At 42.0% G+C, this 18853-nt stretch overlaps 1 protein-coding gene across 2 annotated transcripts in view; it reads left to right on the top strand.

Annotated features, from left to right (window-relative positions):
* cux2b (cut-like homeobox 2b) overlaps window positions 1-18853 on the top strand; it is a 305195-nt gene that overhangs the window by 141125 nt on the left and 145217 nt on the right. For both annotated transcript variants that reach the window (XM_068054960.1, XM_068054959.1), the window contains exon 3: window positions 7414-7461. In XM_068054960.1, the coding sequence (XP_067911061.1) occupies window positions 7414-7461 (48 nt within the window). The remainder of the gene's footprint in view (window positions 1-7413; window positions 7462-18853) is intronic.

Here is an 18853-nt window from a genome sequence, read left to right as displayed (position 1 = left end):
TGTTGCATCGTTGTTCTGTGATGGGAACTGAAGCTCCTGTGTGGGAGTGAAAAGCTGGAATTGCATATCTAGTGTGCATCATAATGTTTCTTTGACCTGGGTGATTGTGATTTCAGACTCCTTAGACCGGTTTTGAAAATTATTCCACAGTGCACCCTGAGGAACCAATAGGCTTCTTTAATTTGGTCCCTTCCTGAAAGGCATATTATGTAGATACCTAGGCTGTATGGGTGCCAAAAAGAAAAAATAATTGTGCACAGTGAAGAGCTTGGATTTTTTTTGAAGTGATGATGAAAGAACGTGAACTATTGAGTTGTACAGAACAGCCGTTGCTTATATGAATCTACTGCATTTAAGCAGAAATCACAGTCGCCATATCTTAGATGGGCTGTAACAAGGCTCTCCTGAAATGTTTTAAGCAGTGTTTTAGTCACAACAGCTTTTCTTTTCAGGGTTTTTCACACCTGGCTAAAGGATTTTATAAAGAATGGGAGTGGGTTATGACTTCAACCCTTAAACATGAATTGTATTTAGGAGGAGCTTTTGGCCAGACAGGTTGTGAAAGCAACATAAAGCTGACCCAGATATTTGAATAGTCAACTTCTGCTTAATTGAGGTCCCTAGGAGAATTGTTTAAGGGGGGGGGGTAGTGGATGGAAAGATTTTGCTGAAAGTCATTCTTTCAGGAAGTGGTGTTGAACAACTTCTTTGTTATTGTATGATTTATTTGTATAAAGATAAACATTTCAAAATTGTTAAGAGGAAAATTCAGGAAATTACTTCTGTGCTGGAGAACCATCCAAAACCATAGCACATAACGGGAGTGTGCGGTTAAACCACTGTTCAACAGAGGTCAGCACAAATAGATGTGGCTTCAGTCTGAAAACCTGCAGAGTGTTTGTTATCTTGTACAGAATTGTACAGAAATGGGCCGTGGAACAGAGGACTTCAACACAGTTAAGTTATTAGCATGGTTGAACATTGTTATTAATGTACTTAAGTAGATAGAACAGACCAAATCTTTCTGCGTTTTTGCTTATTTTCAAAGATTTCTAAGGCTTCCTCAATTTGTTGCCATGTTAATGATTAACATCAAAATACACATGGTACATGGAATGAAAGTATTATAAAGTTCCTTGAAAGGAAGTATACAGGGTGCATTGATAGTTTTATCAAAATTAGAGCGCTTTAAAATCTTCACACATCCACAGAAAAAAATCTTTATTATTATTATTCTCCCTTGATGTAATGATTTTGAGAATCATTGATGGTGAACCTTAAGGGACCATCACAGTAACTCATGGAACAAGCCAAATATAAGTTAGATTTGTTGCGACAGTGTAACTGCATTTTCTGTTCAAGATGTTTGAAGTCAGTTTTGGTTTCGTTATCAATTTTTGAGGCCAGACCTCAACTGCTAATGCTGTTTTGTTGTCCTTTTCCATTCAGTGGCATCCATTCCCCATTCTTCTACCCCCTCCCCCCCCAAATCCAGGTTTATCCACCTTTTTATCTATAGATCTGACAAAGAGAAGAAAGGATTGTCAAAAGTTGTTTTTATAAAACTTCTGTATACTTCTGCTCTGGAGTGTGATGCACCGAGCCTTGGGGAACTCCACTACAAACCTTCCTCCATTAACCATTACTGTCTGTTTCCTGTCATTCAGCCAATTTCGTATCACAGTTGCTACAGTCCCTTTTATTCCATGAGCTGTAACATTGCTCACAAGTCTGTTGTGTGACACTTCATCAAATGCTTTTTGGAAGTCCATGTACACCACATCAACAGCATTGCCCTGATCAACCTTCTCTGTTACCTCATCATAAAACTCCAAGTTAGTTAAACACAATTTTGCCTTCACACATCCGTGCTGGCTTTCCCTAATTAACCAGCATTTGCCCAAGTTACTATTAATTTTGTCCTGAATTATTGTTTCTAGAAGCTTCCCCACCACCGAGGTTAAACTGATTGGCCTGCAGTTGCTGGGATAATCTTTACACCCTTTTTTGAACAAGGGTGTAACATTTGCAATTCTCCAGTCCTCTGGCACCACCCCTGAATTTAAGGAAGACTGGAAAATTATGGCCAGTGCCTCTGCAATTTCCACTCTCACTTCCCCCAGTATCCTTGCATGCATCTCATCCAGTCCTGGTGCCTTATCAACATTAAGTACAGCTAGCCTATACAATACCTCCTTATCAATTTTAAACCCTTCACGTATCTGAATTACCTCCTCTTTCACCATGACCTGCACAGCATCTTTTTCCTTGGTAAAGACAGATGCAAAGTATTCATTTAATACCTCAGCCATGCCCCCTTCCTCCATGTGTAAATCCAGTTTTTGGTCCCTAATCTGCCCCACTCCTCCTCCTTACCACCCTTTTATTATTAATATGCCTGTAGAAGTCTTTTGGATTCCCTTTTATATTAGCTGCCAGTCTCTTTTCATACTCTTTGCTTCTTTTATTTGCTTTTTCACTTCCCCTCTGCCTTGTTCTTGGTTGTGTTATCCACCTGACATTTTTCATAAGCACACTTTTTCTTCTTCTTAATCTCTATCTCTATCTTAATCTCTATCTAGTCATCCAGGGAGCTCTGGATTTGTTTGCTCTACCTTTCCCCTTCATGGAAATATACCTTTGACTGTACCCGAGATATCTCTTCTTCAAAGGCGGCCCATTGTTCAGCTACTGTTTTGCCTGCCAACCTTTGATTCCAATTTATCTGGGTCAGATCCATTCTTACCCCATTGAAGTTGACTTTCCCCTGGTTCATTATTCTTACTCTGGATTGTTCCTTGTCGTTTTCCATAATCAGCCTAAACCTTATGATACAATGATCACTGACCCCTAAATGTTCACCTACTGACACTTGATCCACTTGGCCCACCTCATTCCCAAGAACCAGGTCTAGCAGTGCCTCCTTTCTCGTTGGATTGGAAACATATTGCTGTAGAAAATTCTCCTGAACACACTCTAGGAACTCTTGCCCCTTTCTGCCCTTTACACTACTACTATCCAAACCTATATTCAGATAATTAAAGTCCCCCACTATAACCAGTCTATAATTCTTGTACCTTTCTGTAATTTCCTTGCAAATTTGTTCCTCTACATCTTACCTGCTAGTTGGTGGCCTATACACTATACCGAGCAATGCCATTGCACCTTTTTTGCTCCTTGGCTCCATCCAAATAGATTCTGTCCTTGACCCTTCTGGGCTATCCTCTCTTTCCAGCACTGCAATGTTCTCCTTAATCAAAACTGCCACCCCTCCCCCTTTCCTATCTTTCCTGAACACCTTGTATCCAGGAACTTTTAGCACCCAGTTCTGCCCTTCTTTGAGACAGGTCTCCATTATTGCCACAATATCGTACTTCCACATGGCTATCTGTGCCTGCAGCTCACTAATCTTATTTACCATACTCCGCGCATTCACATACATGCACAGTAACCCTAATTTAGACTTTATTACTTTCCCTCTTACTCTGACCCCACCTAATAACTTACTGTTTTCTACTCTAGTGTAATCTGTCTCTCCCAATTCTCTGTGTACCTTGGTGTTCCTCTTTTGTATTATCTTCTGGTTTCCACACCACTGCCAAGTTAGTTTAAAACCTCCTCAATAGCACGAGCAAATTGCCCCACAAGGAAATTTGTCCATGCTCTGTTCAGGTACAACCCATCCGGTCTTTACAGGTCCCATCTTCTCCAGAACTGATCCCAGTGTCCCAGGAATCTAAAACCTGCCCTCCTGCACCATCTTTCCAGCCATACATTCATCTGCTCTATCCTTTTGTTTCTGTACTGACTTGCGTGTACGACCAGGAGTAATCCGGAGATTACTACTTTTGAGGTCCTGCTTGCTAATTTCTTATCTAGCTCCCTAAACTCTGCCTACAGGACCACATCCCTCTTCCTACCTATGTCATTAGTACCAATGTGGACCGTGACAGCTGGCTGTTCACCCTCCCCCCTCAAGGTGCTCTGCAGCTGTTCAGTAACATCCTTGATCAAGGCACCAGGGAGGGAACACACTATCCTGGATTCAGGTGTGTGACCACAGAAACGCCTGTCTGTTCCGCTAACATCTAATCTCCTATCACTATTGTTCTTCCAGTCTTCTTTGTGCCTCCTGTGCAGCTGAGCCAGCCATGGTGCCATGGCCCTGGCTGCACTCCCCAGATGAACTATCACTTTCCTCAGTATTCAGAACTGAATACCAGTTGGAGAGTGAGATGCACTCCGGCGTCTCCTGCACTACTTGACTGTTCCTTCTTGGCTGCCTGGTGGTCACCCTTTCTCCCTGCAAACTCTTTAGCTGTGGAGTGACCACATCTATAAATGTGCTGTCCGTGAAGCTGTCAACCTCATGGATGTGGCTCAATGGCATCAGCTGTTGCTCAGGTTCCGAAACCTGAAGCTTGAGCTCCTGCAGCTGATGGCATTTCTTGCACGTATAGTTATCCAGGACACTGGAAGAGTCTGGGAGTTCCCACGTTGCACAGGATGTGCACTCTAAAGGTTGGAGCAGCCCTGCCGTTTCTGTATCTGAGATAATAAACCTTGATACTACAAATAAACCTTGCTACTACTAATGAATACCTGAATTTCATGAGAGGAAAAAAAGTTTTTAAAAAATTTAAAACAAGAGGGGAAAAAACACATTACCTGCATCCCACAGATGTCACACTTGATTTTATTTAGAGCGCTGTCGGTCAGCTCAGAACCCACAGACTATCGCTCACCGGCCCGTTCTTATAAACTCCACTGCTCTGGCTCTGCTCCCTCACAGGCCCGCTCTTTTAAACTCCGTTGCTCTGGCTCTGCTCCCTCATTGGTCCACTCTTTTAAACTCCACCCCTCTGGCTCTGCTCCCTCACAGGCCCACTCCTTTAAACTCTGCCACTCTGGCTGTGCTCCCTCACAGGCCAATTCTTTTATTTATGAACTTGTATGTACTTGTGGTGGGTTATCCTGACCTCAAAGGCAAACCTCTGTTTGTGTTGGTTTGAACTGAACAGGATGTTTAACTCAGCCCTGGGGTATATAGATTTGGCTGTTTTTTGTGGAGGTGATCTGTAGTTCAGCAAACAAGAGACTTATTTAATGTGATTTTTAAGAAGTCATAATTGACCATTCACATGCATTAACTCCACATACATAGTGACTGGGAGCCATAGTCATAGTATAAATCCTCCAAGCATCATCATTCACAGAGGTGGGCGATTCGTGTTTCATTTTCCACCAGCTAAACACTGCTAAGACTGAAGCCATTATCTTGGACCTCCACCACAAACTTTAAACCCTTGTCACCGATTCCATTCTGCTCCCTAGCCGCTGTCTTAGGCTAAAGCAGGCTGTTTGTAGATTTGGCATCCTATTCAAACCTGAACTGAGTTTCTGACCCCATAGTCTTTCCATTACGAAGATTGCCGCCTTCCGCCTCTGCTCCTGCCTCAGTCCATCTGCTGCTGAATCCCTCAATCGTGCCTTTGTCGTCTATACAAAAGCAAAATACTGCCAATGCTGGAAATCTGAAATAAAAACAGAAAATGCTAGAAATACTCAGTAGGTCAGGCAGCATCTGTGGAGAGAGAAACAGAGTTAACATTTCAGGTCAAGAAGCTTTCATCAGAGCGTTTCTGATGAAAGGTTATTGAACTGAAACGTTAAGCTCCAGCATTTTCTGCTTTTATGCCTTTGTCACTATCAGACTGAACAATTCTAGTGCTCTCCACTCTCCATAAGCTTTAGCTCATTTAAAACCGATAGCTGTATCCTATAACAAAAGCAAAATACCAGAGGCTGAAAATCTGAAATATTTGTGGAGAGAGAAACTGCTTTGTCCTCAGCCTCCTTAAAGCTCAATCTAAACTTAAGGAATAGCACCTCATCTTTTAATTAGGCATTGATCGTAACCACTGCGGCCATTTTTTTGGACGGTAGGTACTGGTAATGATTCTGCTGGTGCAATTTACACCTCCTCTAGACCCAACTTTGCTTCTTGTCCCATCACCACTCTCTTTCTGATTTTCACCATTATCCTTTTGGTTATTTAATCACTTCTACCTCCCCCCCCCCCCCCACCCTCACAGACTTTTCCTTTTGTTCCTCCTTTCTATGCCTCAGTACTTAAAATCTGGTACATCTTTAACTTTTTTCAGTTCTGATGAAAAGTCATTGCCCTTGACGTTGTTTGGAGGATTTGTACCATGAATATATCTCCCAGACACTACTGTACGTCAGCTCTGTTTCTTTCTCCACAGATGCTGCCTGACCTGCTGATTGCTTCTAGTATTATCTCTTTTTATACCTGTATCCCACTCACCCAATACCCCTGTCCTCACTGACTTAAATTGGCTCTCGGTCTTCAAAGTCTCAATTTTAAAATTCTTACCCATGTGTTTAAATCCCTTTGTGGCCTTGCCCCTCCCTATATCTTTAACTCTTAAAAACCTCTGAACTTTCCATTCCTCTAACTCTGCTCTCTTGTTCATCCTCCTTTCTCTCCCCCTCATCACACCACTGAGGGCACTGTGGCCCACACTCTGGAATTCCCTCACGAAACCCCTGCACTTCTCCACCTTAAAATCCTTTTCTTTGACTAAGCCTTTTATCATCCCCTTCTGTTATTTCTTTTGGCTCAGCATTTAGCTTTTCCCCATGATTGTGTGAAATAGCATTTTTTTCTCTGTTTAAAGGCACTATATAAATGCTGTGTTGTATATACTGTGTGCCTGTGTTAATTTGGGTAGCCCATATGAAAATTGTTTTTTTTTTAACTCCTTAATTAATTCACGGATGTATATTTATAAAACATTTTTTGTTCTGATGCATCTCTCCAAAAGAGAATATTCTCATGGAATGGCATATATGTTACTTGTAGCGACTATTTAAAAGCTACTTATTTGCTTTTGTATTTACCACAGTGGCCTCCATTTTACCTTCTGTGGTGCAGATGTTTTAACTGGTGACAGACATTTTTGCTGAGTAACTGGTGTAGATGCAGAGTTCACTTTCTGCTTCAGCAATGATCAAGCAGTCTGCAATGATCAAAAATAGTGCTAGTTAATGTACTTTTATCTTGATAAGGGACAAGAAGCAGTACCTGTTTGATTCCATGGCACCTTTTTCCTCCAGTTAAAAAGGAAGAATCAGATGATATGCCCGCAGGCCTGTCTCCCCATTTTAATTAACCCAGCACTGAAGGGATAGAGCTGGAATTCTGTTTTCAGCACACGCCTTAAGTTTTGCAGTTGAGAAAATAATTTTATTGCTGGCACACATATCATTGGCCCAAATGTATTTGGTGAAAATTTGGGTCCAATATGACTAAATTGCAAGGGTGGATTTGTGTGGAGAGCATTGTTGCAAGTTTAATTTTTACCTTTAAACGGTACAATTTTATTTCAGGAGACTAGAGAAATGGTGGCACCTCTCCTAAAGAGCTTCCAGGCTGAGGTAAGTTCTTTCAAAATATTTTAAATGTTTGCAATAACAAAATGAGTTTTACTCCTTTAACTGAGGCCTACTTGGACAAGGTAACCTGAAAAAATTCCATTAAGTCTTTTCAAAGGTTAATTTTTGTCAAAAGTAAGCTTTTATATAGATATTTATGCAACAAAATAAAGTTGCTTTGAAAAGGAATAATAGGGATATGGTAACTTTGTGGTTATATTAAATAAAAACAAAGTGCTGGAAATACTCAGCAGGTCTGGCAGCATCTGTGGAGAGAGAAGCAGAGTTAACGTTTCAGGTTGGTGACCTTTCATCAGAACTGGCAAAGGTTAGAAATGTAATAGGTTTTAAGCAAGTAAAGCGGGGGTGGGGTGGGGGTTGCGGGAAGAGAACAAAAGGGAAGGTGTGTGATAGGACAGAGGGCCAGAGAGATTAGCTGACAAGGAGGGCAAAGGCAAAGAGTGTGTGCTAATGGTGTGGTGAAAGACAAAGCATTAGTGAACAGAGAGTGTTAATGACAGAATAATGAGCAGCCCGAGCCAAAAGCACAAACATGAAAAAAAACAGTAGACATAGTGGTTATATTACTGGAATAGTTCTGGACTAATGATCCAACGACGTAAGTTCAAATCCCACGATGGCAGCTGAGGAATTTGAATTCAATTACTCAAGTAAATCTGGAATATAAAGCTAGTATCAGTAATGGTGCCCAAAAAACTACCGGATTGTTGTAAAAACCCAACTGGTTCAGTAATATCCTATTAGGGCAGGAAATCTGCCGTTCTTACCCGGTCTGACCTATATGTGAAACCAGACCCACAATAATGTCGTTGACTCTTAACTGCCTTCTGAAATGGCCTAGCAAGCTGCTCAGTTGAATTCAAGAAGGTGGCTCACCATCACCACCTCAAGGGCAATTAGGGATGGACAATAAATGGACCTCGCCAGTGATGCCCACATCCTGTGACTGAATAAAAAGAAAGCCCTCCTTCCGCTTTAGCCTGGAGCTGTGCATACTTCATGCAAACATTCCTCTTTTTGCTCCTATTACTTCCTGTCATGTTTTAATCCTTCTATGGACATGACAGCCTCATTATATGTTGTAGATACTTGTTCCTTTTGTTAGCCAGCTCCTTTGGAGCCCTTAAGATCATATTGGTGACGGCTGCTAATAAATATCACAATTTGCTCTCTCCTATGACTCTTCTTGATTTAGCCCTTTACATTTATTTACTTTTGATTGGCTTAATGGTGCCTCAGGTGTTTTGACTGTTACAAACCTGTGATGTTGACCTAATTATCCTGAAATATCTGTGCTTTTGTCTCTTTCTTTCCTTGCATATTGTAGCTATTGCTGATTCAAAAATAAGTCTCGGGATAAAAACATTACTAATCCTGATGTTTGAAATATAATTATTTTTGTTAAGGAGGCGCTGTGTTTATAAGAGGCATCACCCTGAATCCCCAACCCTACTTCATTCAGTATCCGTCTTAGCTTTTTAGCACAATATTGTATTTGTTCACTATTGTATGTTGCGAAACATTTCATAGAGATATATTGTTTCATCACTTGTACATGACAATACTGTGGTGAAAAGAGATATAGCTTTTACTCTTTCTTCCTTCCCCCAAAATCAAATTGTTGCCAACTTTTTCGTGAAGACAGTGGCCCCTTTAAAAAGACTTAATGGAGGAATGTTTCAAAGCTGCACTGACAGAGGGAGAAATTGAAGAAGGTGCTTTTTTTTAACAAAATGACCTACCCAACCTAACAGGAACACTCAGCTCCAGCATTCCCGGAGTATAACTAGTCTCCTGTGCATCTTGTTTAAAAATAAAGTTGGCCTCTGAAGTTACTGCTGTCCCCAAGAGTAATTTACAACATTTCTACCATTTGGAAGCTATGTAGCATTTCTCTTCATTCTCTGTTGAATTTTGTTCTGTTAATGACGAAAGGAAATCCGCCTGCAAGTGTTAGTAAGCTTTTGGCTTGCATCTTAAGGTCTGCCCCATATTTTTATGTAAATGCTGTTCCGCACTTTTGCCCTGCCACTGGCTAGGCGAGTAATTTTTCACCCTTGGTGCTAGCCCACAAATTACCACAGTATCGAATTCAGTTTCACAACTTGTCAAACTTGCCATGGTGTAATTTGAACTCTCCACCTCTAAATTACTTATCCAACACACAATCAATAACGGTACCCCATGGTTAGACTGGTCTTGTGTGAGAAAGTTACAATTTTATAAGTTTGACCTTTTTGTTGGATGCAACAAGTTACTTTGAAGAAGGTCTTTGGTACCTTGTTCTGTAATTAGTGATGTTTGTCTGTATGATTATAAATTGCATTTGGGAATCAATATTGTTAAAATGGCATCCAAGGATTGTAGGGGTTACTGAGCCCTTTATATCAGAAGAACAAAATGTTGCTATTACTATTTTGATTGTGTCTCATCTGGAATTCTGGTTACTTCCAGCAAACTACTCTTATTGGCTCATACAATAAGTGTATTGTGTTCATTTTTCTTTTCTATTTTTCTGGGGGTTTCCACATGATGTCCTTATTGAAAGGATAAACTGTTGTCATATTGCGGATACAATTCGGACTCAAAAGACCCCAGCAGCAGCAGCCTCACTGGAATGGCCTGGACTGATTTTCCTATGCAGTGCTGCCCAAGTTGGGGAGGGAAAACAGCCTGGCCTCCATTCCACACCTCACAACACTAGCATAGCTAAAGAGAGTGTGTGGAAGATTGGGATTGCTTTTCCCACTCTGTGGTAAGCTGCTAGAACTTAGATTTGTGACTGCGTGATTGTTACGACCGAGGTGGGAGGAGTGCATGTTTTTCTAGTTCCACTTCTCCACAGGTCACAACATATATTTAAATTTTTTCCCAGTACGGTCAATCATAGACTCTATTTTTATCCCAGAATAAAATACACCAACCAGGTTTCTTTAATAAACAACAAAATTATTGGTTTATTCTTAAACAAGTCTTAACCAGTAACGATGCAAACATTAACACACAGATTGAAATATAAAAGTTCCCCTTTTATCTTAGCCCCTCTCTCTCACACACACAGGTTAATTGAAAATTATAGATTTACTCTTTAGAGCTATATTACCAAAAAAAAGACAAAGAATATTTTGGCCAAATACTTGCTAATTTTTGAAGGAAAAAAGAGAAGATATGGGTAGATGTCAGATGTCCTTTGTTTTGGTTTGGCGTCACATATACGCGTAGACAGCTGTCACGCTCTTCCTAGAATTGTCCTTGTCTGGTGACATTGAAAATCAGTTTGGGCACGCTTTCCAGGAAAAATGCAGCAACAGCGGTTTCAGGCAGTTTCTTACATTTGCTTCTCAGCGCTTCTTAAAGAGATGGAGAAGTTGGCATGCTTTTTTTGAGTTGGAGTTTGCTCACTTGGCAAGTTTTCTCCACTGCGTTTTTTTTTTAACACTGTCCATATCATCTACTCACTGTCAAAAGCAAAACCAAAAACAATGTCACAAGAGTCAAGCCTCCTGAAGCCTATAAATCTTGACCTGTCACTTCTTTGTAAACATCTTTACCCAAGTCAAAAAAAAACCCTGCTGGGTAATTATCTGAAGACAGGTGCCTTCCAGTAATGGCTTGTTTATGGCACTCCTTGATTCTTCCAGTAACTGATCATTTTCAAACCAAATTCCAGTCCAAAAGACCTTCTGATGATCTCTTTTTTTAAAAAAAAACACAAAGTTCCAGCATCTATGGAATCCTTTTCAGTTTTAAAACTGAAGTCCTCAAAAAAACAATTAACAAAAAAATGGAAGTACTCGTAACAATGATATTAATTTCTGTATAATATAATAAAACTTACAGCACAGAAAGAAGCAAATAGCTACGTTGGGCTGGATTTTGTGCTGGAGGCGGGGCGCTGGGCTGAAAAGGCAGGGTTACCCCGCCTCAGCCTTGTCGCGCCCCTGCCCTACCCCGAGCGATCCTCCGGTCTTTTTGCTTCAAAGTTTTAGTAGGTGGGAACCCGTCTCTTTAAAGGGACAGGGATTCCACCTCCAAGAATACTGCAGAGGCTACGGACCCAGGCTCAGTGGTGGAACCCTAGAACAGAGATAGGTGAGGCAGAGTCGCCGGGGCCAGTCCGGAAGGCCCTGGCGAGGGGGGTGGGGTGGGAGAGTGGTTGTTCAGACCGGGGAGGGGGGGTTCCGGGGGTTAAGTTGTTCCTGGTGGTAATTGCCCACAGAGGAGGGACACCCCACCCCCCCTCCCCATAATCCCACAGGGAGGGCGCCTCGTCTTGCAGGATGCCCTCCCCATGCGGCGGAGGCCCCCACCCCACTGCTAAGATCCCAGCGGCAGCGGGAGGAGGCCCTTAATTGGCCGTTAATAGGCCTCTGATCCGGAAGGCCATCGTTGGCCTATCCTGCGCCCGGAAAGTTTTCTGGGCAACAGGGAGGCGACGGGTCCTCCGCCCCGCTGCCCCCCCCCCCACCGCCACTCGTCGCGATATTCCATTCCCCCCCACCCGCCTCGGGGGTGGGGAGTGAATCCTGCATTGTGCCTGTGCGCGGAAAAGCTGTTCAACTGGAGCTGTTTACTCCAAACACATTTCCTTATCCTTTCACTGTGTCCTTTTCTGATTCTTCCTTTTCCTTTGACTGGGGAATCTAGAACATGGGATGACAGTCTCAGGATAAGAGGTCGGCCACTTAAGACTGAGATGAGAAATTTCTTCACTCAAAGGGTTGTGAATCTTTTGAATTCTGTACCCCAGAGCAAGAGCAACTCACCTAGTCCCACTCCCTGACCTTTTCCCCGTAACCCTGCAGATTTTTTCTTTCCAGGTGCTTATGGAATTCCGTTTTGAAAGCCCCGAGTGTATCTGCCTCTATCACACACTCGGGTTGTGCATTCGAAGATCCTAACTGCTCACTGCATAAAAAAAGGTTTTTCCTCATGTCGCTTTTGATTTTTTTTTCATTTACCTTCAATCGGTGTCCTCTGGTTCTCAATCCTTTCACCAAGGGGAACAGTTTCTCCCTATCTCCTCTGTCCAGATCCCTCATGATTTTGAATACCTCTATCAAATCTCCTCTTAATCTTCTCTTCTCCAAGGAGAACAGTCCCCGCTTCTCCATTCTATCCACGTAATTGAAGTTCCTCATCCCTGGAACCGTTCTCATGAATCTTTTCTTCACCTTTTCTAATGCTTTCACATCTTTCCTGAAGTGTGGTGTGCAAAACTGGACATAATACTCCAATTGAAGCCGAACCTGTGTTTTATACAGGTTTATCATAACTTCCTTGCTTTTGTACCTTATGCCTCTATTTATAAAGCCCAGGATCCCATATGCTTTTATTTTTATTTTTATTCTTCTGTAACAATTTCTTCTAACTTCCTCATTGTTTTTCTACTGATAATCAAGTGAATGCCCCTTATTATCGATTTACCAACACTCGTTTATAATTTTGAAAACTTCTATTAGTCCCACATAAACTTCTCTGTTCTGGTCACAATCATAACCTCTCATTTCTGGTATAATCCTAATCATATTTCACTATATTCTTCCCGTGGTGTTCGTATTTTTTCAATAATAGCTACGCAGAGCTGCACACAGTTTCTCAACAGTGGCCTAACCAATGCCTTGTACAAATTCAACATCATCTTCCTGCATTTATATTCAGTTGCTTACGTATAAAATCCAAAATCCTATTTGCCTTTTTATGGCCTTTTTCTTAATCTGCATTCCCACTTTTAAAGATCTATGTACCTGCACCCATAAATCACCTCTTATTGTTTTTTATTCAATTCAGGTTCTTCTGTATCTGTTTTTCCCGAAAATATATACTTCACAGTTCTCTGCATTGAGCTGTACCTGTCTCCCATTTATTCATTCCAATAATGCATCTGCCCTCCTGAATTCTCCCACACAGTTGCTCTCCACTTTAATTAGGTTATGCAGCAAACTTCGTTAACATTCCTACTGTGCCCCTATCAAAATAATTTAGATAAATAGAAACCAAAAGAGGGCTCAGCACAGACCCCTAGGTTAGCCTAACTCGTAGCCCAATGTATCAGTTTGCTCCTGTCCCCTCTCACTATTTCTATCCATGCAGCTACATTTCCTTTTAATACCTCGTGTCTTTTTGAAACAAGTCTCTTAACACCTTGTCCGATACCTTCTCAAAATTCATATATACAACATCCATTCTTTCCCCTTTTATTTGTGTAATTCTCTCAAAAAAATTCAAATTAATCAAACATCGCCTTGCCAGTGGCAAATCCATACTGACTGCCCCTGATTAGCCCAAACTCTTCTACATGCTCACTAATTACATTCTGCATTATGGACTCTAGATTTATACTGCATGGAGGTTAGCATGTAATTTTCTGGTTTATCCTTTTTCCGTTTCTCAGATGAGGATTTGTCACCCATCAGGCCTTCCGTTGCCCTTTTTGTTGCCAAAGATTTCTCGAATTGTGGATTATGCTGCTGCTATCTCCTCCCACATCCCCCACCACCATCCCCCTGCCACCCAACCCCAACCATCCCAAATCTCACTCCATGTTCTGGGACTTACTATACCATCTGGGCCTGGTGACTTTTCTAATAAGTTTTTCTTTTGAATGTTTATCGCCAGTAGTGGCTCTATCACATTCTCCTCGGACATTTCTACAGTCCCACTTTCACCTTCCTCTAAGAACTGAGGCAAAATACTTACTAAGCATCTCTGCTATTCCTTCAAACCGTTGTCTCTGTGATCCTAGTCCATCTTTATCCACCCTTTTAACTTATGTGCTTATAAAAGCATTCACTACTTCCCCTTTAATGTGGACCAGTAAATGATATCCAGCAGTGTAAACACCCGGGTTTGATGAAGCATTTGTAGCACTCAGCTGATAGTTATTAGAGGCACGCATCATTAACCCCAGAGCAACAAAATAAAAAAACTCATTATTAATAGAAAAAGGTAAAATTAAGCTGAACAGACTCCAAAAGGACAAACTACAATCAATTACCGTAATTTATTGTAGTCATTAATTTCAAACTTGCTTTGTACCACAATACTGTTTAAAAAGCAAAGTGAAGTTGATTGTATTAATTTGTCTGAATCTCGTGAGTATTTTAGCTGTGGCTAGCGGGTGTAAGTTACTGCAGAGAAGCCGTTCCATCAACGTTTCCCCTAACTTTTTTTTGTACAGGGCAGGCTGCAGACTTCTCTGAGCACTACTTTGTTGACCATGGGCAGGTTACATTTTAAAAGTCAAGTCGAAACACTAACAGTTATCAACTGATGAAGTAGTGAGTTTGTTTCAGTGTGCGGTTGTGCATGTGCGCATCTTAGAGGAAACATCGAGTTCCATGCCATGATGATCTGAAGTGAGTTGCAGTTCAGTTTCATATGAAGATCGTATTTTAACTGGGTTTACCATTAATATAACGGAGAGAGGAAATTGATACCAACCTGATTAACTTTGCTTACAGTAATTTTTGAGTTAATCATTCAAAACTACCATGAAATCCAAAGATGTAATTGTGGATAGAATATAAGCACCACTCTATTATGGTAAATTTATCTTTTGAAATGTTTATTGAATTGAGGAACCAGCTGACATTCATTTGAACATTAACCCTACTGTATTTACATTAGATGGATTCTGTCGAAATACCAATTCACATTTTCCATTTTTAATTTAATGTGCTTTTAAGGACCTGTTTTCGCCCCTGGTTCCACAAGGCTCTTTTACACTTAAAAATAGCAGTTGAGGGTAAACAGACAGTTCTTTTGATCTCGACTGCAGTTACAGCATAAACTCATTGACTTACCTTGTATTGACAGTAAGAAAGATGCACTTTTACACATGATTGAACCATAGAATCATAGAATGGCTATAGCACAGAAAAAGGCCATTTAGCTCATTGAATCTGCACTGGCTCTCCCCAAGAACACACAAGCTATTCCCACTCCCCTGCCCTTTCCCTGTAACCCTGCAAATTTTTTTCTATTCAGGTGCTTATCCAATTCCCATTTTTAAAGCCAAGAGTGAATCTGCCTCCACCACACTCTCAGGCAGTGCATTCCAGATCCTAACCACTCGCTGCACAAAAATGACGTTCCTCATGTCCCCTTTGGTTCTTTTGCCAATCACTTTAAATCAGTGTCCTCTGGTTCTTGACCCTCTGCCAAAGGAAACAGTTTCTCTATCTACTTTGTCTATACCCCTCATCTCAACCTTTCCTCAGGAAAACTGCCCCAGTATCTCCAGTCTATCCTCGTAGCTGAAGTCCCTCATTTCTGAAACCATTCTCGTAAATCTTTTCTGCATCATCTCTAAAGCCTCACATTCTTCCTATGGTGCCCAGAATATTACTCCAATTGAGTCCGAACCAGTGTCTTATAAAGATTCATCACAACTTCATTGTATTCTGTATCTCTGTTTATAAAGGCTAGGATCCCATATGACTTTTTAACCACTTTCTCAACCTCCCCTACCACCTTCAATGATTTGTACACATATGCCCCCAGGCCTCTCTGTTCCTGCATCCCCTCTTAGAATTGTACCCTTTAGTTTATATTGCCTTTCCTCATTCTTCTTGCCAAAATGTATCACTTCACATTTCTCTGCATTAAATTTCATCTGTCCCGTGTCCGCTCATTCCACCAGCCTGTCTTTGTCCTCTTGCAGTCGATTGCTATCGTCCTCACAATTCACAATACTTCCAAGTTTTGTGTCATCTGCAAATTTTGAAATTGTGCCCTTTACACCCAGTTCTAAGTCATTAATATATAACAAGAAAAACAGTGGTCCTAATACTGATCTCTGGGGAACTCATCCTCCAGTCCGAAAAACAACTATTTACCACTACTCTCTGTTTCCTGTCACTCATCCAACTTTTTAATCCATGCTGCCATTATCCATTTTATTCTATGGGGTTCAACTTTGCTGACAAGCCAATTATGCAGTAATTTAACAAACATCTTTTGGAAGTCCATGTACACCACATCGACTACAGTACCTTCATCAACCCTCTCTGTTACCTCATCAAAAAACTCAGTCAAGTTAAAAACGATTTGCTCTGAACAATTCCATGCTGCTTTCCTTAATTAATCCACTCTTGACCAAGTGACTGTTAATTTTGTCCTGGATTATCTTTTTTAAAAACTTTCCCACCACCAAGGTTAAACTGACTGGCCTGTAGTTGCTGGATTTATCCTTACACCCTTTTTTGAACTAGGGTGTAACATTTGCAATTCTCCAGTCCTCCACCACCATCTCTGTATCTAAGGAGGATTGGAAGATTATGGCCAGTGCCTCTGCAATTTCCACACTTAACTTCCCTCACTATCCTTGGATGGATGTGATCCAGTCCTGGTGACTTACTAACTTTAAGTACAGCCAGCCTAATACCTCCTCTTTATCAATTTTTAGCCCATCCATAATCTCAACTACCTCCTCTTTCACTATGACTTGGGCAGCATCTTCTTCCTTGATAAAGACTGATGCAAAGTACTCATTTAGTATCTCAGCCATGCCCTCTGCCTCCATGCATAGGTTCCCATTTTGGTCCCTAATCAGCCCCACTCTTTTACTATTTATATGCCTATAGAAGACATTTGAATTCCTCTTTGTTAATTGCCAGTCTCTTCTCATATTCTGTCTTTGCCTCTCTTATTTCCTTTTTTACTTCCCCTCTGAACTTTCTGCACTCAGCCTGGTTCTCACTTGTATTATCAACCTGACAGCTGTTATACACACTCTTCTTCTGCTTCATCTTACAGACTCTCTCACTATCCAGGGAGCTCTGTCTTTGGTTGCCCTACATTTCCCCCTCTTGGGAATATAACTCGACTGTACTTGAAACATCTGCTCTTTAAAGGCAGCCTGTTGTTCCATTATAGTTTTGCCTGCCAGTCTTTCATTTAAATTTACCTGGGAGAAGTCTGTTATGAGCTGCTGTTGGATCCAGCAGCTGCATTCTGCCCAGTGCCTGATGGAGAATGGCACTGGATGGACATGACAATGGGGGTAAGAATAATGCAAGAAGGTTCTTCCAAAATTGGCACTGAAATAGAAAGTTGCCTGAAGGAAGAAGAGGGCCCAAGATCAGAAGTGAATGGATTGGCTCATTCAGCAGCACACAGAACTGTGGAACAAATATGAAATATGTAAATAACATGAGGATGCAGCAATTTCAGTAGCAGTTTACTTTATACTTGAGGGAAGAATGAATTTGTTCCATCCCCAGAATAGAAGGGCTTACGTTACCCTTTGTACTTTGTTGAACTGTTTGCTCTGATAGGGAACTAATGTTTTCTCCACTTATCTTCCAGACTGCTTTGTTGAGAGATCTGCTTGTATAGAAAACCAGAACCCACTGGAACACACAGGTGTCTTGTTACCTGGGTGTGATTCCAAAAGGTAGAGTGCAGCAATTGAACAGGGGAAAGAGGCTGTTTGCAGCATCTGCCAACCCCACAGGCCTCTTGTACCAATGTTGACTGGGCAAAAATTCCCAGAATGAGGGGACATGAGGAAAAACTTTTTCACCCAGTGCGTGGTGGGTGTCTGGAATTCGCTGCCCGGATCAGTGGTGGAGGCAGACACCTTCAGCTCATTTAAAAGCTACCTGGATGAAGTACTGTAATCTGCAAGGTTATGGACCAGGTGCTGGAAGGTGGGATTAGAACGGGTGGCTAGTTTTTTCAGCCAGCACAGACACGATGGGCTGAATGGCCTCTTTCTGTGCTGTAACTGTTCTATGGTTCTATGAACTTGGAGTGTCTGAGCCCAGCACAGGCAGAAGGAGGAAAAGGACTTATCGTAAATGTTTAGCTATGCCAGGAAACTGATTGGCTGGGATTTTACCATAGGCAGACGGGAGCCGTCCACTGACTGAAAAGTGGGTGGCTCACCACCTTCCTTCTGGCACGGGGATCCGACCTTATTTTGCGGGTCCCCGGACTTTAATTGGTCTGAGGCGGGACTTCCACCTGCTTGAGATAGGAAGTCCCGCCTAATAGAGCTGCCGGCCAATCAGCAGGCCAGCAGCTCTTAGCCCCAGCAGCGCCACCAGGAGCAGTGGTGACTGCTGGGCCTGCAGCCCAGCTACCCAAAGAAGATGTCGGGGAGCCCGGAATGCAAGTAAGTTTTTGTTGCCTCGTGGGGGTGATCGGTTGGACCCCAGTGAGGCAAAGGTGGTTGATTGGGGGGATGCGGGATTGGGGGGGGGCGTGTTGGGGGTGACTAGGGCATCAGCGGCTGTTGGGTACAGGGTGCCCGATCATGAGGCCCCCCACCCCCCCAGGACAACAGAATTCTGCCTGTTTTAACAGATGGCTTTTCTCTGGCCTGGCCGCCCGACCGACCAACGGGTAAAATCCCTGTGGAGGCGGG

The sequence above is a fragment of the Heterodontus francisci genome, chromosome 23 (genome assembly GCF_036365525.1).
Source record: "Heterodontus francisci isolate sHetFra1 chromosome 23, sHetFra1.hap1, whole genome shotgun sequence".
NCBI lineage: Eukaryota > Metazoa > Chordata > Chondrichthyes > Heterodontiformes > Heterodontidae > Heterodontus > Heterodontus francisci.
The sequence above is the reverse complement of the archived record's forward strand: the minus strand, read 5'-3'. Positions and strand labels throughout refer to the sequence as shown.